The 25,586-nt window shown below is 45.5% G+C and overlaps 1 protein-coding gene across 1 annotated transcript in view; it reads left to right on the top strand.

Moving 5' to 3' along the window:
- Positions 1-15,682, top strand: part of LOC138810590 (potassium channel subfamily K member 13) — a 63,294-nt gene extending 47,612 nt beyond the window's left edge. Inside the window, exon 2 of the mRNA XM_069997792.1 lies at positions 14,799-15,682. Within this exon, the coding sequence (XP_069853893.1) occupies positions 14,799-15,682 (884 nt within the window). The remainder of the gene's footprint in view (positions 1-14,798) is intronic.
- The last annotated feature ends 9,904 nt before the right edge of the window (positions 15,683-25,586 follow it).

The raw sequence follows: 25,586 nt of genomic DNA, 5'->3' as shown, positions 1-25,586 counted from the left end.
TCAAGGCAAGTACTCTACCACTTGAGCCACAGGGCCACTTTCTGTTTTCTGGTGGTTCATTGGCTGGCTTTGAACCTATCCTCAGATCTCAGCTTCCTGAGTAGCTAGGATTACAGGCGTGAGCCACTGGCACCTGGATCCCTTATTATTTTTAATATATAGGATCCAGGGTGTTGCCCCCTCTCTCATTCCTGGTATGGGAGCTTCTGTTTACTTTTCTTTTCCCCACTGCATTCAGTCTGCCTAAAATTAAATCAACTTTTAGTCACCTGCTCAAACAACCAGTTTTCTGTTTCACTGATTTGTCTCATGGCTTTCTCATTAAAATGATTTTTTAAACTTGTGCTCTAATATAGTCATTATATTCTATATACACTGTGTAAAAGTTGAACTATGTAGCTTGAGATGGAAAAAGAAGGGGAGAAAGATGGAAGGGATGACATTGACCAAGATACATTGTGTAATATAATAGATATTTACATAGCATTTACATTGCATCAGGTACTACAAGTAATCTACAGCTGATTTACAGTGTATAGAGAGCCAGATTCCAGTGGCTCATGCCTGTAATCTTAGCTAGTCGGGATTTTGATATCTGAAGATCTCTGTTCAAGGCCAGCCAAAACAGATAAATCTTCAAGACTCTTAAAACAACTGACAAGAAGCTAGAGGTGGAGATGTGGCTCAAATGGTAGAGCACCAACTATGAGCAAAAAAAGCAAGCAAGAACACAGTCTTGCGCTCAAACCCCAGTACTGGCACAAAAATGAAAGGGAGAGGGGAGGAAGAGGAAGAGAAGGTGGGGAGGGAGAGGAAAGAAAGAAGAAAAACAGAGGGAAAAGAAAGTGAAAAGGTAAGAAAAATGAGAAGAGAAAAGGATGAGGAAGTGGGGAAGGAGTAAAGAAGGAAGGGAAAAAAGGAAGGAAGCAAGCAAAGAGAAAATAAGAGAATGGGTATCAGTTATATGCCAGCTCATGAAGGCTTGAGCATCTTTGGATTTGAGTATCTGAAGGGGTTGCTAGAACCAATCCCCCATGGATACCAAGGGACAGCTTCATATGCATCCTACTAGTTCCTAACAGGAAATCTAGAACAACTGAGAGGATTAGATCTTTTATTTCACCAGCCAGCAGTCCTGTGGGATAAGTGTTCCTATTATCATCCCGTTTTACCAATGAAAGGACTTAGGTGTGGGGGAGGTCACCCAGGAACAGCAGAGGCAAGACGTGACTCCACATTCTCCTCCATGACATTCTCCTGGCTCAGGTGTAAGGTCCTACCCTTTCTCAAGCTGGATTCTCAGCTCTGATCATCGTACCTCAAGCACCTCTTTCCAGCCCAAGCCAGTGGCTGCATTTTCATCCCTCGTAGTATGCACGTTTAGATTCTGGATAAAGCAATGCTCATTCTCTGTACAAACAAATGTTCACAAATGCATTTGCTGGAATTCAAGCAGTGAGAGATCTCATGGCATCAGGCACTCCTATTGGTGCTATTTCAAAATAATTCATGCTCATTTTGAAGATTGTGTCTCATACTGCAAGAATCTGAAATACCATCTGGACCATCATACTCATTAGAAATACAATGTAGCTGAATCTGAGCGTTCATCAGAATCTGATGCAGTTTGTTAATTGCAATTGGTCTCTACTATCTATTGCAATCCCACATATTCGTGGGACCAAACAATCGCCTGCACCTGGGCTACCCTTTCTAGACCAATAGAGTTGTCCGGCTTCCTAGTCAAGCACACATAACCAAGGGAGAAAAGGAAATGCCAGCATTGATTTCTGCTGTAAAGAATCAGATGGGACTAGTCGTGAGTCCCTACCCTGCACAGCCCTACTGCTGAGATTTGGCCCCTTGCCCAGGACTGAGCTGAACTATATCAGGAGGGAGGTAACCACAGCCAGAGCAGTCTTGTCAGTAGCTCAGAACAATGAGGACTTGAAAACCAAGATCCAGAGTTCAAGCCCCAGGACTGGCACCATAAAAAAGAAAAATGGAAAAAGTGATGAAATAGTGGTGATGCTTACTCAACCTTGGGAATATGTGCTGTACACTTAAAAGTGACTCAAATATAAGTTTTATTCATGCATATTTTACCACAATAAAAAGCCAATAATAAAAAGGCAAACAACCAAAAAATACAGACAGTGGGAGAAAAGATTCCCTCCTCATTATCTACAAACGCTTTGAGCCGGGGTTTGCTGTGACAAGACTTGTACAGCATTCATATGAGGAAATTACAAAATTTTACCAAGACTCATTTTTAAAAGGGTTCTATAAATGGAGGCAGGGACACTGTGTTCCTGGTGGGGAAACTCAATTTGGTAAGGATGTCATTTCTTCACAAATGAATCTCTAAATATAAGGCAAAAAAAAAAAAACAATCAAAAGCCAAATATCATTTCTGGAACATAACCAAGATTCTGAAGCTCATCAGAAAAACTGAACATGAAATTAGCAAGGACAGTTTTGAAAAGAAAATGAGGAAAAGGAGGAGGTGGAGGAAAAGAGAGTGAGAAAAAAGAGAAATTGAGAGGAGGGATTGTTCATGTTTTGGGAACTAGCCCCATCCTAAATAGTAATCAATGGATCAGTGGAACAAAATGCAAGATGCAGAGACAAATATAAAGATATTGTCCTGGATAAAATGTGCTGTTTGAAGAGAGTGGAAAAAGAATGGACTATGCTAAAAATGACAGAGAGCCCCCGCATGACAAAATTGTATAGAAGTACTTGTACATCCTCAGCACAAATAAAAATATGGATGAGCTGTGGATAGTACCAGTATTAATACTTCGGTTGAGATATTCACTATGACTTTAAAATGTTTCTTTGGGGAGGGGGGAAATCTGGGTTAAGTACTTCTTACAAGTACATGCTAGCCTGCAGAAATTACAATTAATGTCAAGCTAGATGCCAGTGGCTCACTCCTGGAATCCTAGCTACTCAGGAGGCTGAGATCTGAGAATCATGGTTCAAACCAGCCCAGGCAAATGTAAGAGACCCCTATCTGAAGTTAACCAAGGCTAGAAATGGAGGTGTATCTCAAGTAGTGGAGTGCCAGCCTTGAGCAGAAAAGGCCAATCCAGAGCATGAGGCCTTGAGTTCAACACAGTACTGGCTTGGCATTCAGTAAATAAATGCACTCAATAAATAATGTGATTTAAGAGGAATTAAGGATTACATCATCTCTAAACATTAGACTCATAGGTGAACATGGATATATCCTCAGGATAAGAAAAAACTTTCCCTCCATAGCCAAAAGGACAAGAAGAATTAGATTGAAAGCTAAACTTCTGCACAGCAAAACAAAATAAGAAAAAATGAACATGAAAGACAAACGTAGGTTGGGAAAATATTTGCAACCTGTGTAAAAATAGAGATAACTTCCTTAGAGACATGTGAATAGCTCTTATAAATAAGAAAAATGATACACATCTTAGTAGACAAGTGGACTACAGATGCAAATAGGCAGCTCACAGAAGACCAATAAATAAGTGAAACAAGTAAACAATTGAGCAGAAACTAGTAGAGAAAGAAACTACAAGTCTTAGTTGAAAGAAGCAGAGTGGTGATGTCTAATTTACTGATAACCATTACCTTAGTGTCTGGCATATAATAGATGCTCGATAAATGCTTGTTGGGTGCATGGATGGATGGATGGACGGATAGATGGATGGATGCATGCATAGATAAATATGGATAGATGTATGCATGGAAGGTTGGTTGGTTGGATGAATAGTTGAATGCATGCACAGAGGGGTACATGCACAGATTGATGGGTATAGACCCATGCACGAATGACTGGGTGGATGAATGCATGAACGATGCATACATGCACTGATGGATGCATTCATGGATGATTGGATGGATGGATGGATGGATGGATGGATGGTGCACAGATGGATGGGTACACAGACTGCAGAAATAAGTAGAAGAGGAAAGTAGAGATATTGAAAATGATTTTAAGGCGAAAGGGGACAGCTTAGATGAATTTTTATTGTAGAGCCTATTATGCTAGTAAAACTAGCAATGATGTCATGAGTGCAGCTCTTTGTTCTAGAAAACCTCTAGGATACAGCACTCAAATGGGAGGGCCATCCGTGCTGTCTCCAGTGCCCTTTGCTTTCTGCGCTACTCCTGCCTCCTTCTCTTCCCCAGTGGATCCCAGTGCCATTGTGATTTTCTAGACACACATTGTTTTTTTGCCACCACATGTGGATCCCGTGAGCCTAAATGTGGTGATGGGCATGAGCGAGGCACCGCAGACGGTTGGGTGGCCCCGAGCTCAGGCCAGCACTGCAGGTCTCGTGCTTGCTCTCTTGAGTCAGAAGTTCCAATCTCATTTCACATTGATACTGTTGGTTTTTTGTTTGTTTTGTTTTGTTTTGTTTTGTCAGCTGTGGGACTTGAACTCTGGCCCTTGGCGCAACCCCTGAGCTCTTCAGCTCAAGATGAGCGCCCTACCGCTTCAGCCACGCGCCACTTCTGCTTTTCTGGTGGTTAAGTGGAGATAAGAGTCTCACAGACTTTCCTGCACGAGCTGGCTTTGAACCAGATTCCTCAGGTCTCAGCCTCTTGAGTAGCTAGGATCGCAGGCATGAACCACCAGCATCCAGCTTCTGCTGTTTCTAAGTAACTCACTAAAGACTCTGGCATTTGTATTATCAGCTCTAGGTTCATAGAAGCATTTGAGGTCATTGTCTTCACAGTGAAAAAAATGAGTGCTAATTCATTCTTTCCCTGTGACTCGCTAATATACCACACGAGAACTGTTTCCATCATTTTCTCTGGCAGTGAAATTATGTGTATCCTATTTACTACAAACATCATAATGCCTTTTTAAATGGGCTTCTCACTGGCTTTGGGCAAAAGGAAAGATGTAATTTCTTTCTGGAACTAATAGTATCAAAAATTAAACATTTTAAAGAGATGGCCCCAAAAGAACTCCCTTGAAGACTGGTTTATTACAGAACAATGATTCATTTAGATACCAGTCCAGGCAGTGCCTCTAAAAAGAATGAAATTTGAAGTTGTATATGTCTTTAGCACTAAAGAAATGGAAGGAAGCCAGGTGCTGGTGGCTCATACTGATAATCCTAGCTATGTAGGAGGCTAAGAGCAAGAGGATTATGGTTTGAGGCCAGTGTGGGCAGAAAAGTCCCTAAGACTGTCTCAATAGAAGAAGTTGGACATGACGGTAAGTGCCACCCCAGCTATAGTAGAAAGCCAAAAGTGGGGGAGGGGAGTCATGGTCCAGTCACCTGCCTAGGTGGAAGTGAAGCCTTATGTTAAAAATAACTAATACAGCCGGGTGCAGGTATAATCACACCTGTAATCCTAGCTACTCAGGAGGCTGAGATCTGAGGATCGTGGTTCAAAGCCAGCCCAGTCAGGAAAGTCCGTGAGACTCTTATCTCCAATAAACCTCCAGAAAACCAGAAGTGGCGCTGTAGCTCAAGTGGTAGAGCGCTCGCCTTGAGCTGAAGAATTGAGGGGACAGCACCCAGGCCCAGAGTTCAGGCCCCACAAACCTCCCCCCCAAACACACACACACACACACACACACACACACACACACACACACACACACACACACACACACAAAACCAATATAAGAAAAAGGGCTGGCATCATGGCCCAGTGATAGAGCATCTGTCTGGCAAGCATAATTCCCTGAGTTCAAACCCCAGTACCATCAAAAATAAAGAGGGAAAGGGAAAGGGAGAAAGAGAAGAGGAAGGGGAGAAGGAGGGAGAGAGAGGAAGGGAAAGGAAAAGAGAACAAAAGGGAGGGAAGAAAGGAGTAGAAGAGAGAAAAGGGAAGGAAAACAATTTTCGGAGGAGACCTTTGATCCACTTTCACACCAAAAAGAGAGTTAGTCACCCATGTCTAGGACACTGTGGAGAATGCAGTGAAGTTGACGGTGCAGTAGAAAGGTGATGAGTGATAGGGAATAGGTATGGACAGCGTATGCAATGACGTTGTATGTGAAACATCTATTCCAAAGCTTGATGACGCGGCCATTTCTTTTCACTCCTGGGCTCTCCCTTCCTGCTTGCTTCAGCATCATCTACACAAATTAAGTCATACAAGTGAAAGAACCATCTGTCTTTGGTAGGTCTTTGCCTTTCAGGCTGGATTTCTGGGAGCTCTGAGTCCCCCAAAGGGGCTTAAGTGACTGACTGGGGGAGATGGAGAGGGAAGAGCCGGGCGGGGCAGAGATCCAAGCCAGGTGAGCTGAAGAGCTCAGCCTCACCTTCTGTGTACACTGCAGGTGATCCGGGGGTCTCCATCCCTGTCCAAAGCACCAGACGATTGGAAAAGGCAGGTAGAATGACAAGACATTGCCCGGCAGTCCTTCACACTAACTCAAAGTGCCTCAGGGCCAGATTTTTCTCTCCCTCTTGTGGAAGGAAGCAGGGCAAGTTGGCTCAGGCTTGTACTCCGTGTGATGGTAGCATTTCACCTAATGGGACCATCTCTTCGGAGTCCGGGGGAGGGCAATTTGGTTCAGAAGAGAGCATAATTATATCTGCTTGCTTTTAAGGAGTAGTTTCAAGATTTAAAAGTGAAGAAGCCTGGAGATAAGTACACCACGTGATTACCTCCACCGCCTTCAACAAAGGCAGAGTCAGAAATCATGACAGCGTTTATGGGTTCCAGCAACAATACTAGCAAATGTTTGGGAGGGGGTGGGGGAATGAAGCTGGAGCTAGACATCCCTGTGATTCAGTGTCTCCCTTGGGGAAATGAATTTTTAAAACTTTCTCCTCAGCAGCTGGTGCAGTCTCATCCCAGGAGGCCAGTGCTTAAGACTCTGGGACTATAGGAATAACCAATGTGACTCGCAATTCATAGCAAAGTGCATAATTTAAAGACTCTGTCACCTCCCAGTTGTCAGCTTGTCTAGTTAGAAATAGTGATCATCTGTGTATTTTCTCCCACTCATAAACTACCTCTGGTGAAAGAGCTGGAAGCATCCTGTAGTGCAGAAGTTACCTGAAGATAGTTTGATCTCTTCGAAGATTTCATCATCTTTTGTCGAAGATGCCTTACAGTTATTAAAATGATAGGGGAGTCATAACCTTAAGAATATTAAATTCCAAAAATATCCTTCACTGTAGGAAGATCTGGAAACTTCTGCATCCATGGCTGTAACTGCTGAAAACCAAACCTGAGTGGATATACCGCTCTCCGCCCTCCCACCCCCGCTCCCTCGCTACTTTGAATCAGCCCCTGGCATCTTTGTTCGTTGAGAAATGTCACCGGTAAATTTATTCTTCAAGTAGGGGATGGAGAATATAGCTCAGTGGTAGAGCACTGGCTCTAGAATCTTCCCTGAGCAGACTTGGTTATCACCTTCTACAAACCAACCCTGTCTCTTTCCCAGCTCCCTGACCTGAGCTGGTAGCTGGCACTAGCCTCACAATCAATATGGGTCCTGGTTTGCAATGTGAGTCTGGAGCCTGGCGATGATGGCTGTGATCCTAGCTATTTTGGAGGCTGAGATCTGAGGATGGTGATTTGAAGCCAGCCCAGTCAGGAAAGTTTGTGAGACTCTCGTCTCCAATGAGCCAGTAAAAAGCTGGAAATGGAGGTGTGGCTCAAGTAGTAAAATGCCAGCCTTGTGTGAAAAAGCACAAGCCAAGAGACATTACCTAGGCCCTTAGTTCAAGCTCCATTAACTGGCACACGTGTGTGTGCACACACACACACACATACACATTGGTTTTCTTTTTTTTTTTTTGTCGGCCGTGGGGCTTGAACTCTGGGCCTGGGCCCTGTCCCTCAGCTCTTCAGCTCAAGGCGAGCACTCTACCACTTGAGCTACAGCGCCAATTCCAGTTTTCTGGTGGTTTATTGGAGACAGGAGTCTCACAGTCTCTCCTGCCCGGGCTGGCTTTGAACCGTGATCCTCAGATCTCAGCCTCCTGAGTAGCTAGGATTACAGGCGTGAGCCACCAGCGCCCGGCACACACTGGTTTTCTTGACCTACTCCACCTTCTGAAGTAAATTCCCTTTGGGTAAGTCCTGGCAAGTGCAGGCTTAACAAATTCCTGGAGGAATTATTTCCTCACTGCAGTTCAGTAGGCGATCTGCATTTTCTTCTACCACCCTCAAGCTGTTTATTTGAAGCTGTAAGTAGAAGTGCACACAGATCTATCCTCCCTCAAGTTTGACTGAACTACTTTGTCTTTTACAGCATCTGCAAGATATCCTGAGAAGATATTCACTTGACTTTATAAACCTGGGTGTCAGCTTTGTGCTCCTCGAGCACAAAGATGCTCAACCACAGAGTCCCAAGACCTGCAAAAACAAATTACAACCTGGGTGTAGTTTCTAGGGCTGTATTTCCTGGACCAAGTTAGAAGCCCCTGGAGGGAAGAATCTGTCTCCTAGCTGCTGCTCTCTGCCCGCCCCCCAACCTTACACAGTCTGAGAAACCTCATTTAACTGTATCAGAAATGCCTGCCCTCCCACAGCTGAGTGGTGATCTGTCAGAGGAAGTCCTTCTTGACCTTGAACACATGACCTTGTATAGTAATCCTCCATCTTTAAATGTTCTCTTCAGAAAACTCGGACTTCGCAGATATTTGCATTATATATTCAAAGAGTTCTTCCTAACTGTAGAAGATGCCAAGGGGAAATGAGCAGAATCACTGTTGTCTTCAGACCAACTCAGGCCTAGCCGTGGGGCATCTTCATTCAATATTTGTAGGATGAAGGAATCAACTTCAGAAAATATATGTGTAGCTATAGATAGCACAGGCATTAAAATGCGTCCAGCACAGCCAAATCACAGCATGTCTTAATGGTGACTTAGTCATGAGGAAGATGTCCTATCCTATGGACCCTGAAGTTTAGAGACAGGACAGTTCAGAGACAGTCACTTTGGTGGCTTTAGAACTGATTTAAATGGCTGTTCCATTTAGTTATTCCCTTGTCATTGGACATTAAGGTTCCTGAAGGTTTCCAGGATTAAAACAGAGACAATGACCCTCCTTCCCTTGGACAACTAATATATGCTAAACCAAAACAGAATATACAGAACTGGGGCAGCACAGCAGAGCGTGTGTCCAGGAAGCAAAGTGAGATGGCGAGGGAAAAGACAAGGGTCCCCACATCCTTTCAAAAGCACAACCCTCTTCCTCCCACCCCCATGGTACTCCTTTCCACTAATCCCTGCCTCCTACTCCCTCCCAGTAACGCTATTGGCTAGCAACCAGGCCTTCCTTACATGGCCTTTGGAGCTATTGGACATTTCAGATCCAAACCAGAACTCATGGTGAGCTTCCCTATATATAGTCACATGTCTGATGTCTGATTATTTAGGGGAGAGGGCAATATTCTTTGATGGGGGGGGTGAGAGAGAGAGAGAAAGAGAGAGTCATTTTTAAGCCATTATCTCCAAATTGCTTACAGATAATTTGTGTCGATTTCTCAGTCATACGCTGGGAACACTCTCATTATGCACAGTCCTCCCCCCCTCGCCCCCAGTCCCCATAATTGCTTCTGTAAATATTCTGATTAAAGCCTACAGGACACATTTATCCAACAAATTAAGGCATGAGAAATTTGTGAGAGACTGTTAACAAAAGAGCAGAAGAGACACACAAAATGTGCACCTTGTTGGAATCCTGATTCATACAAATGAACTAGGACAGGACATGGCTGAAGAAGTTGAGCAGGGGCCAGGCAGCATTCAGGCTAAGGAATGATCAGAGCCTTCCCTCGGTGTGCTGATGGCACAGTGATTATACTGGCAAAATCAAGTCCTTATCAGCCTCGGGTATGTCTTTATTAATGAATGAAGTGGTATTCTGTTGAGATATACTTTAGAATACTCTAGTAATGAAAAGGGGTGGGGTTGCTGGTTATACATGCCTGTAATCCTTGCATTCAGGAGGCTGAGATCTAAGGATCACAGTTTGAAGTCAGCCGAGGCAGGGGCAGGAAAAGTATATGAGATGCTTATCTCACTATTATAAAAAAAAAAAAAAAAAAAAAAAGGAAGTGGGATTGTGGCTCAAGTAGTAGAGTGGCATTTGAGCAAAGGATGCTCAGGGACAGTGCCCAGGCCCTGAGTTCAAGCCCCAGAGTAGGCACAAAAAGGGGGGTGTTGGAGTAGGAGAAACATGATGTATGCTGTAGTTTGGATCTGGAGTAGCCCCCAAGGTTGTGTTAGAGCCTTGGTCTCCAATCTTCCTTCACCACACATGCCCGCCATTGATATACTGCCACTTCACACGCCCCAGAGCCACAGACCAAACAACTGCAGATGGAAATCGCTGAATTGTGTGAACCAAATAACCTTTGTTCTCTTTCTGTATTGATTTCTCTCAGCCATTTTGTCACGATAATGGAAAGATGAGTAAGGTAACTGGCAAAATGTTGATCATGTCTGAATTTGGGAAATAAGCACTTACTTATTCTACTCTCTCATCTTTATGTCTATTTGAAAAATCATATATTTTATTTTTTCACCATTATTGACTTTGGGGGGAAAACCAAGCAGCTAAAAGTCTGAGAGACTCTAGACTTTGCCCTTCCTCAAACTTTGGTCTTAAGGAAGGGCTCCATAGGGTCAACTTTGACCTTGAGTTCCTGGTGGCTTCCTCCCACAGTACCAGGGAGCCTGGATTGGAATGAGAAGCTGCCTGAAGACATATCTTAAATTAACATATACACAATAGACATGACCTTCACTGACCTCCAAACCAACATCTCTGTGTCCTTGGACCTCACGCAGCTCAGCTGCTCCCAGACTTGGGGTTGAACATAAATCAGATCATTCCAGGCTTAAAGCACAGGGAATGAATTATATATTCACAGCACCACCTATGACAATTTGTTTCATTTATTGCACCTAAGAAAGAGATGGAAATGCATGAGGTGAACAGGCTTTAGATTGATTTAATTATATGATTTGAACAGACACCCATACATTCAGCAATATGTATTTTATTTTTTATCTTTTTATTATAAAGGCAATGTACAGAGAGGTTACGGTTCTGTAAGTCAGGTGAAGTGTACATTTCTTTTTGGACAATGTCACCTATTCCCTTGCTCTCTCCCAGTATTTCCCTCCCATCCCCACCCACAAGTTGTATAGTTCATTTTCAACCTGATGTCTAGTATCACTGCTGCACTTGTTCACCCTTTGTCTCTCCATTTCTGTGCCCCCCCACCCTCCCAAAGACAGAAAGTTGAACAAACAAGACAAAAAAGAAAAGAAAAAACAGCAAAGAAAAAAGAAAAAAGCCACTTTTTTCCATTTCCTGGAATTCATTTCAATAAATACTATTTTATATGATCAGAGGCATATAGGCATTGCATTTTTGTGTTCTTCCAAGAAGTGTGTATTTTAATAAGTAAAAAAAAACTGTTGTAGGTTTTCAGCTTCAAATAACAGCTAATTTCTTATGATGTTGGTACCTGATTTGGTGGTCACTGTAGTCTGGGTGTCTATATAAAGCATGGAACTCTGAATGCCCAATTTATTTCCTTCCCTCAATTCTACTAATGGCTTGTAGAGATGAAAGTGGCTTGCACTCAGCATAATCAAGGTAGGAAAAGCATGAGCTAGGTTACAATTCCAGCTGTATGACTTTAGGAAGTTACTTAGCTTTTATAGGCTCCTCACCTTCTGCCAGAAGGGGTATCACATACTAGAAATACTACCCTATTGGCAGTACTCCTTTCCCAGTACGGCAGTTGGTTTTCATTGTTATAACAAAATACTTGAGGCTAGGTAACAGTATGAATAAAGAGGCTTACTTTGTCTTACACAGTTGTAGAAATCCAAGGTTGCAAGGCTGCATCTGTCGGTGGCCTTGTTACAGATGGGCTGAGGTGTGCAGATCATATGGGGAGAGAAGGGAGCAAATGGCCCTCCTCTGGCCTCCTCTCTCTCTCTCTCTCTCTCTCTCTCTCTCTCTCTCTCTCTCTCTCTCTCTCACACACACACACACACACACATACACACACACACACACACACACACACACACACACACACACACACACACACCTCCTGGGGCTTGAACTCAGGGCCTTGGGGCTGTTACTGAGCTTTTTTGCCCAAAGCTAGTGCTCTACCACTTGAGCCACAGTCCCATTTCCACTTTCTTGGTAGTTAATAGGAGATGAGTTTCATGGGCTTCAATGTCTAGGCGGGCTTCAAACCTCAGTCCTCAGATCTCAGCCTCCTGAGTAGCTAGGATTACAGGCCTGAGCTAGCCGGCCCAGCTGGGTCTCTCTTTTTATAAAGCCACTGATGCCTTTCACTGATTGTTTCTGAACCTTCTTCATTTTCACGAACTTTTTCCAGTTTCTGGGATATTATAAGGTTAGCAGATGGCTCTCCGTCGCTGGCTGTGTTTGGTAACAGGAGCAGTGGTGCTCTCTGGTCTCACAGCTTTGGAGCTGTGATGCCTCCAGGCCTTCACTTTGCTACCTCCCTAGTGGGGTACATTTTGCAAGCTCTCTTGGTTCCAACAGTTCACTAGAGCAGAGAACTCAAATTTCTCAGATAGCGAGGAACTAATTACACAACACCGTGGTTAGTATGTGTTCTTTTGGACTGGGTTTAAAAAAACGCAAAACCATTGTTTTCAGCTTAGCTATTATACTTAATTCTCCACAACTTCAACAATCTCGATTGCAGCTTAAACTTGGAAGTTGGAATTAAGGATCCTAACAGGAGAACAGATGGCAAAATTCTTTATAAAACTTTATAAGATTGCCAAGGGTTCCCAAAGGAACCTGGGTGCTGTGATTTTAGGCTCCTACCTATAATCCTAGCTACTCAGGAAGCTGACATCTGAGGATTGTGGTTCAAAGCCAGCCCAAATAGAAAAGTCTATGAGACTCTTATCTCCAACTAACCACCAAAAAGCTGGAAGTAGATCTGTGGCTCAAGTAATAGAGTACCAGCTTCAAGCAAAAAAAAAGCCAAAAAAAAAAAAAGAGAGAGTATAAAACACCTAATTCAACCCCCAGTGCCAGGACAAAGAAAAAAAAAGGAATTCCCAAAGGAGAGATGATGGTCTGACTTAGTTCTTTCTACCACCAAAGCCCCAACCAACTCCTAATGGATTGCTTTCTGTCTCTCAATCCTTCTTTACCAAAGCATCCTGTCCCTCCCATTCCACTCCATCCAGCAAAAAGCTGAACTCAGGAATTTCCTTTCTTCTAGTTCCCAGCTGTTCACTTCCTACCCAAATGTAGCTCTTGGCGTGAAGGGATTTAATTGGGGAGCTGGATGTTCCTACAGAAGCGCATCTGGAGGGGTTAGCTCAACCTCAGGAGACCGACCGACTGGTCCTAATCCCACAGGCTCATACCTCTCAAGCTGTAACATGGCATCCACTGGCTGAGCTTCAGCCACAAGGAGAGGTCTGGCTTGAGGATAAAGAGGGACCTTCAGGAAGGGAGAATGGATGAGTCCTTTAGATCCCAGTAAAGAGAGCCACTAAAGAAATTAAACTTAAAAATAGAGGAAAGTGTGGTGAAAAAGCAGATTTGATCTGAATAAGAAACTGATTCCAAGGATGTCTGCCTGCTCCTTTTTTTTCCCACTAAGGCCAGTCCTTTAACAAACCAGGCAGTTGCCGTGCACTGTGTCATTTGCTGGAAGAATCGGGGTCCTTCCAGTGGGAGTGGGCTGACCTCCCAGCCCCTTCTGACAAATGCCATGTGTATCAATGGTCTGTTTTACCTTTCTGGTGATTTTGCTTATTGTTTGTTTCTTTGGCTTTTTGTTGGTTGTAGTGCTTGAACTCCTCAGGGCCTTGTGCTGTCCCTGAGTTCTTTTTCAGGCTAGTGCTCTACCACTCTGAGCCACAGTTCCACAGGGACTTTCCTGCTTGGGCTGGCTTTGAACAACTACCCTCATCTCAGCCTCCTGAGTAGCTAGGATTACATGCATGAGCCACCGGTGCCTGGCACATTTTATTTTTTTGTCTTGTCTTGTCTTGTGGTAGGGTCTCACTATATACCCCAGGCTGGGCTTCAACTCAATATACCTTCATCCTTTCCTCAGTTTCCCAAGTGCTGGTGTTAGAGGGATATACCATTGCACCCAAGTTTATCTATATTTTCTTAATGACACGCACAGTCTTGCAAGATATAATTTTAGCTACATGTCTGTGTACTTAGGTAGAAAAACAAAGTAAGTGGAAATTGAGAGACATTTTATGTTTCATCAACTTGTAACACTTCACACCTCTGTTGTCACCCCAAAGAGTTTTGTTTAAACTGAGAAAATCATGGGTGATTTCTCACGGTTACCTATACTGGCATATGTTTCCTGTCTGGATCACTTCCACCATACCCCAACTAATACACACATACCTTCCCCTTCAGCTCTCCCTGTGGGGTCTTCCTAGAGCCCCACTTGTGAGGGGGCTCCCCTTGGCACCTCCCATCAAACCCTGAACTTCCTCTAGCAGAACACGAGCCAGACCTGTGTGAGGACATGAACCAGATCCATCCAGCTCTCTATGTGTTTGTGTTTCTTTTCCCGCGTATAGATTCGTAGCATATGGGCTTACAGCAGCGGGGCTCTGTGCGCAGAGCAGCACCAGCGCCTTCCAACAGAGGTGGGGCGCTCCCCTCTCTGCCAGAAAGGGCAAGACTGGGCTGTTGTTGTTGTTGTTGTTGTTGTTGTTGTTGTTTAATGACAATTGCTTCGGGTCTTTCGTGCTAATCATCAAAGCCATGCCCTCCACTCGTCCACATGCCAACCCTCTCTGACTCTCTTCTGATTTTTTTGGTCCCCTTCAGGGTTTGGAATGACGACCCCAGCGACAGTCGGAGGGAAGATCTTCCTGATCTTCTACGGCCTCATCGGGTGTGCCAGCACCATCCTCTTCTTCAACCTCTTCCTGGAGCGTCTCATTACCGTCATCGCCTACATCATGAGGACCTGCCATCAGCGCCAGCTGCGCAGACGGGGAGCGCTGCCCCAGGACAGCCTGAAGGCCCCCAGGAAGGGTGAGGCGGACAGCCTGGCGGGCTGGAAGCCCTCGGTGTACTATGTCATGCTGATCCTGTGCTCGGCCTCGGTGCTCATCTCCTGCGGAGCCTCGGCCCTCTACACTCCTATGGAAGGCTGGAGCTACTTCGACTCGCTCTACTTCTGCTTTGTGGCTTTTAGCACCATTGGCTTTGGGGACCTGGTCAGCAGCCAGAACGCCCAGTATGACAACCAGGGCCTCTACCGCTTCGCCAACTTCGTCTTCATCCTCACGGGCGTCTGCTGCATCTACTCCTTGTTCAACGTCATCTCCATCCTGATCAAGCAGACGGTGAACTGGATCCTGAGGAAGATAGACGGCCGGTGCTTCCAACAGTGCCAGCGGAGACTCCTGCGGTCCAGGCGGAACGTGGTGATGCCGGGCAACGTGCGCAGCAAGGGCAACATCTCCATAGAGACGGACGGGGTGGCGGAGAGCGACACGGACGGCCGTCGCCTCTCGGGGGAGATGATCTCCATGAAGGACTCCAACAAGGTCTCGCTGGCCATCCTGCAGAAGCAGCTGTCAGAGATGGCCAATGGCGGCCCCCACCAGCCCAGCACGCAGGCCCTGGAAGATGAGTTCTCCGGAGGCGTGGGCGCCTTTGCCATCATGAACAATAGGTTGGCAGAGACCAGTGGGGACAGGTAGAGGCGGGGCGGGGCCGGCGCGGTGGGCGGGGCCGGCGCGGTGGGCGGGGCCGGCGCGGTGGGCGGGGCCGGCGCGGTGGGCGGGGCCGGCGCGGTGGGCGGGGCCGGCGCGGTCCCGAAGCTGAGAGGCTGTGGAGGATGTCATTCACAGTGTGAGCTCAGCTCTGCCTCTCTCTAGCCCCACATCAGGAGCTGTTTCCCATTGGTCCAACCCCAACTTTCAAAATCTGACCATAACCCCAACCGAAACAGCCACCATCCAGGTCTGGAATGAATGGGAAGCGTCCTCGCCCAGGTCTTAACGGCTGTTCTTCCAGCCCAGGTCCGTCTGTCTTTGCAAAATGAAATCCTACAGACAACCCAGGACGAACGTGGCTGATCATCTCTTCATCGCGGGTTTCACCTCAGCCTTGCTTTCCTGCCCACTCTGCTCTTAGTGGGGAACCAAAAACCGGAAGACACTAAGACGTCCTGGAATTCGAAATGCTGAATCTTCAAGAAAAGGGAAAGAAAGTTCCAGAATGTGCCTAGACCTTCTTCTTTCTGCTAGGGTTTCCTTCCCAATGGATTTGTTCTGTGGATAGGGAAAATATCTAGCCTGATTATTTGGGGGGGGGGGAGAGGGAGAGTGCCAGAACTGGGGCTCGAACTCGGGACCTGGGCTCTGTCTCTGGGCTTTTATTGCTCAAGGCTGGCTCTATCACTTGAGCCACAGCTCCACTTCTGGCATTCTGGTGGCTAATTGGAAATTAGAGTCTCACAGACTTTACTGACCAGAGTGGCTTCAAACCACAATCCTCACCTCTCAGCCTCCTGGGTAGCTAGGATTACAGGTATGAGCCACAAGCACCATCCTACCTGTTCTTTATACCAACTTCTTGGCTTTCAGTTGCCCTTTGTGTTTTTAAGAGCAGGTTTGGTTAAGGTGTCTTTGGGACCTCAGTGGGGGAAGAAGATTAAATTCCACTTCAGGCCTTTAGATTGCACTAAGCTGGCGGCTAGGGAGGGGAGGGAGACAGAGACTCACTTTTGTAACTAAAGAACCTAGTTTAACGTTTTCTTTTTGAACGGTCACATAGACCATTTCATTTTTACCAGGGCTTGGGGGCCCATTGCTGACTATTTATTAGAGTTGAAAATTTAATAAATTCTCATTTTATTAAATAAAGTTTGTTGAGTACTCATTGTGGGCTGTGAAGGAGAGAATCTAATTAAACAGAGATTTATTGTGGTCAGGAAAAAAGGGAGTAGGAGATTGGCCTTAAGAGATACCAGCATCTTGGAATGTTGGCTATAAGTGAAGAGTGGTTTTTCTGGTCTGGTCCACTATAGGTCTATGTGAGTCTCCTCTACCATTACAACATCCATTCCAGGAAGGAAAGCTGTTGACCTTCTTTGTAGACATGGGAGAGAACTTTTTAGAAATAATAGCAAACCTCCGTTGTGTTAACAAGCTAAGAGTTGTGTGTACACACCAGTTTTAGAAATGAAGAGGTGAGACTGGCCTATACAGGAGAGAAAGTCGCAGTTGGGGATTTAGCTTAGTGGAAGAGTGCTTGCCTGGTGCATTCTCAGGCCCTAGGTTTGGTCCTCAGCTCTGAAAAACAAAAGAAGAAGAGAAAGTCGAAAACCAAAGGCAAATGTAAAAGGAAGGTAGAGCATGATCCTGAGAGCTGAGGACCACCAGGCACACCTCCTCCAGCCCCCTTGATCTTAACATAAGAAAGTGGGGCACCAGAGATCACTCCTGTCTGTGGTTATAGGGTGGGAGGAAAATGATGGGTGAACTCAAGGCTCTTGGCCCCTCCTCCACCCAGCTCCCAATCTCTCTGCAGGTGACTCTCTTTCCTCTAGCTGGCAAATCCCAATGTTTTCTTGCAACTCCGGTGTGCAGTTGCAGAAGCGTGATAGACTGCCTCCTTGCTTTGAACTTAAGAGCTGCAAAACTCCACACTAAGAAAGCTTAGACCACCATCTGCCTCACTCATCACTGGAAAGCATCCTTGATCTGCTGCTGGGTCCCTGTTAGGAATCCCTGACCACAGAGCAAGCTGCCCCCTAGGCTCTGCTTTGAGAACAGGTTGGGTGCTGACCCCTAGCAATTGCAGATTCCTGGTATAGGGACTAGCATAAAGCAGGTCCTTGCATCTCCAGTGTGTGTCCCTAGGGATGGTTGGAATGTGCTGGGAGACTAAGGAGCATCAGAAGAAGTATGGCTCACCTTCAAAGAGGTGAGCAGGATTTTGTGGCAGGAATTTGGCAGAGATGTCACAATGGATGGCTTCTGTAAGTAGGGTATGGAAATGATACAAGCTTTTAAGCTACATTTTTTTAAAAATGAGCTTGAGCTTCCTAAAATTCGCCTCTGGGTCTCAGAGAATGAGCTTGTTCTTCTTTAGGTTGAAAGATTCATGATGGGAACATTGGAGGTCCAGTGCAAGAAGAAAAGTATAATACTTTATGGTGGAGGGTGGTTAAGAGGAAGGAGGGAGGGAGGGAATGAAGGGAAGGGAGGGAGAAAGAAAGGGAGGAAGGAAGGAAGGAAAGAGGGAGGGAAGGAAGGAAGGGAGGGAGGGGGAGGGAAAGAGGAGAGAGGGAAAGAAGGAAGGAAGGAGGAAAGGAAGGAAGAAAAGGAAGGGAAAGGGGAAGGAAGGATGATGGAAGGAAAGATGAAGAACAGATGGAAAGAGGGACAGATGGTAGGACAGATGGAAAGAAGGATGGTAGTAACAGGTGCCAAAAAAAAAAAAAAACCTTTACAAAACTATGAATTCTTAATTAGTTCAATCTGTCCACAGCTACTCTAGGCATGAATTGGCCAACAAGGACACTGTTAGACAGACAGTCAATGATGTAATTCCAGACCCAGAGCCCATATGTTGCCAAATACTGCTGCAGACACACACTTGGATCTAAATGGAAGCAGACGTGCATTTTCTGGGTAATGAAAGCCATGATTTTTCTTGGTCACCTCAGTCCCCATTGACCTGCCTCCAGAGCTCTTCATCAGTTCTGTCTATGCTACCCTATTCTGTCCCTTCACCCTCTGGCTACCCAGTCCCAGGTCCTGTTGCGTTGCCCTGGTATCTTGCTGGCCAGTAGGAGTACGGATGTTCACAGAAGTCACTGTGATTGGCCCAGGCCCCACCCTGAGGGCCCAGGGTCTCCTCATAGGCCCATGAGTTTCAGACCACTGGACTCACAATGGAGTGCCTCAGGACTCTCAGTGACATAGAAATGTGATGCAGCCTTTCCTGATTCTCTTGTGTCTCGTCCCACACCACTCACCACGTGGCCCAGGCCTCCACACTGCTGTGTCGTCTTTGCATTTTAATCAGCTCAGCTTTTAATTAGCTTTGTTTCAAAAAGAGACTTTGGCACACTCACTAAATGTAAGAGCCTGTTATCACTTGCTATAAATAGGGACTACAGTAATTAGGAAAATCAATAAAAATGAAGATCAAACTACATTAATAAATTCCAGCCAGTTTCTAGGCTCTAAGCCTCAGGCCTCTCCTCCCTTTGTCAAAACAGATCAGCAAGTGTGGAGAGGAGCTAAAGACACGGCAGCACTGGGCAGAGACATTCTCTCCCAGTAAGCAAAAAGCCTGCCAGGCAAATGGAGTTACTTTCTCACCCTGGGAGCTGACATTGAGTATTTCCACACCAGGGCCCCTGAAGTCATCTCCTATTCCACACAGGTCATGAGTACCCATTTGGAGCTGCGTTGTGGCTAGTTTAGGCCACCTGCATGATGAGAACAGCTCTTGGTGTCAGGACACTTGGACTTGACCCCTAGTATAGGAGAGGTAGGGCTCAAGGTCATGGAAGATGAGACAGAAGAACCACTGTACTTCAGAGGAGACAGAAGACCCATGATAAGTCATTATGATTTGGGATGGACACTGGAACTAAATGCAATTGAAGATCCCGGGCTGGATCTGGGACCATTAAAAGGACCTTAAAGGAGGAAATGAGAGTGGAGGCCAATAAATGTGGCGGTCAAGTTAATAGTGTGGTCTCAAAAGTTTTATTCTGAGTTTCCATAGCGGCTCTCTGCTTACGCAAGGCATTTCACATCAGAGGAAGTTGGGTGATAGGTACGTGGATATGCTTTATACTGTTTTTATAACTTGACTGCAAGTCTAAAATTACTTCAAAGGAAAATAGATTCAAGAGGGGAAAAATTCAGAATTTCTGAAGATAACACAGCCAATCCTGTCTGGACCTAGGCGTGAATCGGACATGGCACCCTGGGGGCCCGTTCAGTGCTCATGTCCTCAGCAGGCTGTGGCCATCTGTCTGAAGTCATCATTCTGGAGCTGATCCCCAGACCAGCAGTGGCAGGAACACCTGGAAATGTGTTATCAGTGACCTCTCCCAACTCTTACATTCCACAGAAACAATCTGCTGTGTAACAAATCCTGAAGGTGATTCTACTTCTCTGCTAAGGACCCTAATGTTTGTATTTTGCAATTGTATTCATACATGTCATGTGGGGTTTTTTTTGTTTTATTTGGGGGGATTTTATTGTTATTGTTTTTATTTTTTTTTATTTTGAGGCCAATATCTGGGCTTTAACTGAGAAACTCACACTTGTTCAGCTTTGCTTGCTCTGCTGCTATTGTACCACCTCAGACATGCCTCCAGCCTGACCTTTGGCTGGTTAATTGAAGACAGAGAGTCTCACAGACCTTTCTGTCCATATAGGCTTCAAACCTCTGTCTCCCAGGTATCAGTGTCCTGAATAGCTAGGACTGCAGGTTTGAGCCACTGGCAACGGCATCTTTCAACTCTGTGTGTGTGTGTGTGTGTGTGTGTGTGTGTGCGCGCGCGCGTGCGCGCTGGGCCTAGGGCTTTAACTCAGAGCCTGAATGCTGATACTTAGATCATGAGCCCAAGGCTTGAGCCACAGCTCCACTTTTGGCTTTTTGGTGGTTATTTGGAGTTAAGATTCTCACAGACATTTCTACTCAAGCTGACTTCAAATCTCAATCCTCAGATTTCAGCCTTGGGGTAGCCAAGTTTACAATCATGAGCTACCAGCAGTGTTCCAGCTTTTTAAGGTCTCATGTCATCATGTATCAGGCAGGCAGTTTTTCACCACTTGTGCTAGAGTTCAGGGCTTCCTCACGGCCTACGTCGGTGACATGTACGGCTGGTTAGTTTTTCCATCATCTTATTTTTAGGTGACCAAGTATCCCAGAGAAACAACTGAAGGGAAGAAGGGTTTGTTATGGCTGATGATTGCATGGTTCCCATCTGTGGGTGGCGAGCTCTGCTGTTTCTGGTCTATGAAGAAGCAGAGCATCTTGGCGCAAGGATATGGAGAAGTGGAGCTGCTCACTGCATGGAGGACAGGAAGCAGAGCTAGAAAGAAAAGGGGGCTCAGGATCAGGTGCATCTTTCCAGAGCACAACCCAGTGACAAACTTCCTTGAACTAGGCCCCTCCTCCTAATGTATCCATCACTTCCCACTAGTGCCATGGTACTGTGAATACGTGGAGGGATTCATGCATGGGTTAGGTCAGAATCCTGGGATCTAAGCCCTTCCACAAAGCCCCAGCTTTGAACACATGAGCTTCATCCAAACCACAGCACAAGAATAACTAGAATCCAGCTTCCTTCCCCGGTCTGTGTTTCTCCCCCATCTCCCCTCCCTTGGTCAGGTGAAACACAACAGCAATGGGAACCAACCTCCAGCAAAATCCCAACACCATCAGAAGCTTGGATCCTCCTTTGCTGCCTTCCAGAGCCTCTCTTGTGAGCTGCCCACTCACCCCTTCCTCTGTGTAACCTCTCCCCACGCCAGTCCACTGCGGCTTGCAGGGCCATCGGCTCCCCAGTACCCTGAGTCATGTCTGCATTTCTCACACATAGCCTTGCGATGATTTATTTATTTTTGTCTCGGTCTTTTGTTGAAACGTTCTTGTTTAACATCCCAGGGGTTTGTTTTGGACTCCATAAGCTCCTTGAAGGTTATAATTGGGTTTTACCTCTCCTCTGCTAGCACATGGAAGGACTGGTAAATCATCTTTTATTTGTCCTTAGAAGAAAAGATCTAAGTAACACAGCCTGTGAAGCTGTGCCTATTATTTTTTTTTTTTGGTTATGATTGTATTGTAAGGTAAAACTTTGAAGAATGAACTTCTAAGCATCAGCTAGCTGTATAGGACAGGAAAGATATGTATCGATGGAACCTCGCCTACATCTTCACCATAGGGATGGAAGAAACTTTTTGTTCTCTCTCCTCTTATGTTTAGTGGGAGGAGGGGGCTGAAAATTAAACTGGCATAAAGATAGCAGAAAAATACAGGTATTATATTTTATACAAAATTACTTAATACTTTTACATGGCATGGAACTAAATCAAAGAAATAGAAGTAAAAACACCAAAAAAAAAACCCATAAGCAGAGTTTTGCTATGTTTAAACTCTGTTTATAGATCCTTTTTGCTTTTAGTATTACTGGACTTTGAACTCAACACCTTGCAGTTGCTATGCAGGTACTCTACTGCTTGAGCCATACCTCCGGCCTTTTTTGCCTTCATTTTGTGTGTGTGTACCAGTACTGGGTCTTGAGCTCAGGGCCTCATGCTCTCATTTAGCATTTTCACTCAAGGCTGGTACTCTACCACTTAAGCCACAACTCCACTTGTGGCTTTTTGTTGGTTAATTGGAGATAAGAGTCTTAGATTTGGGGGCTGGGAAGGTGGCTCAGTGGTAGAGCGCTTGCCTTGCAAGCCTGAGGCCCTGGGTTCGATTCCTCAGCACCATATAAGCAAAAAGAAAAAAAGCCAGATGTGGCGCTGTGACTCAAGTGGTAGAGTGCTAGCCTTGAGCTGAAGAGCTGAGAGACAGTGCCCAGGCCCAGAGTTCAGGCCCCACAACCGGACCCCAAAAAAAAAAAAAGTCTTAGATTTGTCTGCCTTTGAACTGTGATCCTCAGGTTCCTGAGTAACTAAGATTACAAGCATCAGCTACCAGCATCCAGATTGTATTTAGTTTTTTAGTGTCTTGCTTGTATGCCCAGGCGAACCTGGACCTTGATTTGCTGATTTATACTTTCCACATAGCCAAGACAACAGACATGCAACACCAAATGCAGCTATTGATTGAAATGGTGTCTCAGGTTCAATGCTGGACTAGCCTCAAACCACAATCCTCTTGATCCAGAGGAGTTAGGATTACAGGTGGAAGCCACCAGCTCCTGGCTACATTTTTAATAGAGGGCAATCATCGGTGAAGATGTGACAAACTCTTTAAAAAGGGGGGGTTCGGAGTCTAAATGGCAGTGCATTGTGGAAAGGTTGATATGGAGGGAAAAGATATAGATACAAGATCAGGGGCATAGTATAGTTCACTTAGGTAAATTCAAGTCAGTTCCTTCTCCAGTAGTACAAGAGAGGGTCCAGGGGACACATTTAACAAGGGAACATGCTCTGCTTCCAGACAGATAGGGAGAGGATAGAGGGTTCTTCCTGCATCTATCTATTGTTTCTCATTTGACTTCAACTCAAACGAACTCTCTGCCAAAGGGACACATTTTGTGGTGACACACTCTGAAGCCCTGTACTGTCAGACATGCTGCTGTCAGCCTGTCCAAGCTCCTGAGGGGAGATGTGTCTCCCTCCTGCATCTCAGAGATGCATCTCCAGATGCTGTAGAAATGATGCTCCAGGAACAGAATATGGTGAAGGTAAAGGCTGAGACCACTGAGTTGACACACACACACACACTGAGATTCTGTGTATTGCTGAGTGAGTTTGGGGGGCTTTTAGGGGGGGTCCAGTTGTGGGCCTGAACTCTGGGCCTGGGCGCTGTCCCTCAGCTCTTCAGCTCAAGGCTAGCGCTCTACCACTTGAGGCACAGCACCACTTCCAGCTTTTTTCCTTTTTGCTTATGTGGTGCTGGGGAATCGAACCCAGGGCCTCATGCATGCAAGGCAAGTGCTCTACCACTGAGCCACCTTCCCAGCCCCACCTTCCCAGTCATGGGGCTTGAACTCTGGGCCTGGGTGCTGTCCTTCAGCTCTTCAGCTCAAGGCTAGCGCTCTACCACTTGAGCCACAGCGCCACTTCTGGTTTTCTGGTAGTCTATTGGAGATCAGATTCTCATGAAGTTTCCTGCCTGGGCTGGCTTTGAACCGCTATCCTCAGATCTCAGCCTCCTGTGTAGCTAGGATTACAAGCATGAGCCGCCAGTGCCTGGCTTGCTGTGTGAGTTTATAAAAACCACCACCTGATGATTGTCTTTAGGTAAGAGGTTTCTGTATCTTCTTGGAGCATTTTGGAGTGGATTTTCTTAAGTCTACCCAGCAACTGCCTTGGAGCTTAAGTCATTCTAGAATTATCTTCCCAAGAGAGCCATGCATCCAGAATGTACACTTCACCAAAATTATTGAGGTTACCTAGAATATTTTTGTTACTGTTTTGTTGTTGCTGACTTTGTTTTTGCACTACTGAGGATGAGACCCAGGTCTCTACATATACTAGGCAGGTACTCTACCAAGTACACTCTCCACCCAAGGTGTGTGTGTGTGTGTGTGTGTGTGTGTGTGTGTGTGTGTGTGTGTGTGTGTGTGTGTGTGTGTTTACTTGTTTACAGACAGACTCTTACTACTCAGACTAGCCTTCAACTGATGATTCTCCTTCCTCATTCTGCTGAGTGCTGGGGTTAGAGGCTTGTGCCACCAAGCCTAGCTGAAGAGTTATATTTTTGTTTGTTTTTTGTCAGTCCTGAATCTTGAACTCAGAGTCTAGGGACTGTCCCTGAGCTTTTTCACTCAAAGCCAGCACTCTACCACTTGAGTCACAGCTTCATTTCTGGCTTTTTACTGATTAATTAGAGATAAGAGCTTCTCAGATGTCGCTACGCTGGCTGGCTTCAAACTACTCTCCTTCTGAGTAGCTAGGATTATAGGAGTGAGCCCCCACTGTCTAGCTTAGGAGTTATATTTGAAATGAAGGTTTCTATCTCTTCCCAAATATTCTCAACCAGAACGTCTTGGAGCAGAGCCAGAAAATATGCATTTCTCATGCACAACCTTCTCCTCAAGAAATCAATCCTTCTCTATAAGAACATTTGAGAGCCTAGCCTCATGGGATACAGGAGACTGCTCAGAGAAGACACGGGATCTGGACTGGGCGAGAAGGACTGGCGGTCTCATGAGATCAGCACAGCATAGCTTTGTGCATTCAGCTTGGCTGGGCACATTGCCACAGAAACACTGACTCCCTGCAAGGGTGCCCTTGTGACCTCCACCATTGTGACACTGGGTGCCATCTCCCCTCTACTCCCTGCACAACGGAGCATTTCAGTTTCTATTTCTCACACCCTCTTGAGAGTTAGCTCAACTTAATAATAAATATCAAAGCTATGTGCAACTATGTGAGCTACTTTGAATATACAAAGCTAACCACTGTGCCTGGGTTAGAAACACCTGCTACACTGCAAGATAAAGTAGAAACATAAAGGATGGGATTGGGATGGAGCTCGGTGGCAAAGTGCTTGCCTAGCAAGTACAACATTAGTACATCCCAGAGTTGTGAACTTCCAGGACCAGGTTGTTAACCTTGACCTACAGACTGGCTTTTTTTTTTAAATTGGCCATTTTGAGAATTTGTCTTGTCTTTTATCTTAAATACATCTTTGATTCTTTATTTTTCTTAATAATACTGGAGTCTGAATTTAGTACCTCCACCCTTGCTGGGCAGGCACTCTACTACCTGAGCCAGCCCTTTCTGCTTTTGTTATTTTTCAAGTAGGATCTCTCTTTTTGCCTAGACCAGCCTGGAATTCGATCCTCCTATTTATGCTTCCTGTGTGCATGACAGGCTCATGACACCATAGCTAGCTTTTTATGGGCTGAGATGGGTCACATATCTCTGCCCTAGCTAGCCTCAA

The sequence above is a fragment of the Dipodomys merriami genome, unplaced genomic scaffold, assembly GCF_024711535.1.
Source record: "Dipodomys merriami isolate MVZ:Mamm:240054 unplaced genomic scaffold, mDipMer1.0.p SCAF_50, whole genome shotgun sequence".
Classification (NCBI taxonomy): domain Eukaryota; kingdom Metazoa; phylum Chordata; class Mammalia; order Rodentia; family Heteromyidae; genus Dipodomys; species Dipodomys merriami.
This window is presented reverse-complemented; position numbering and strand designations above follow the sequence as displayed.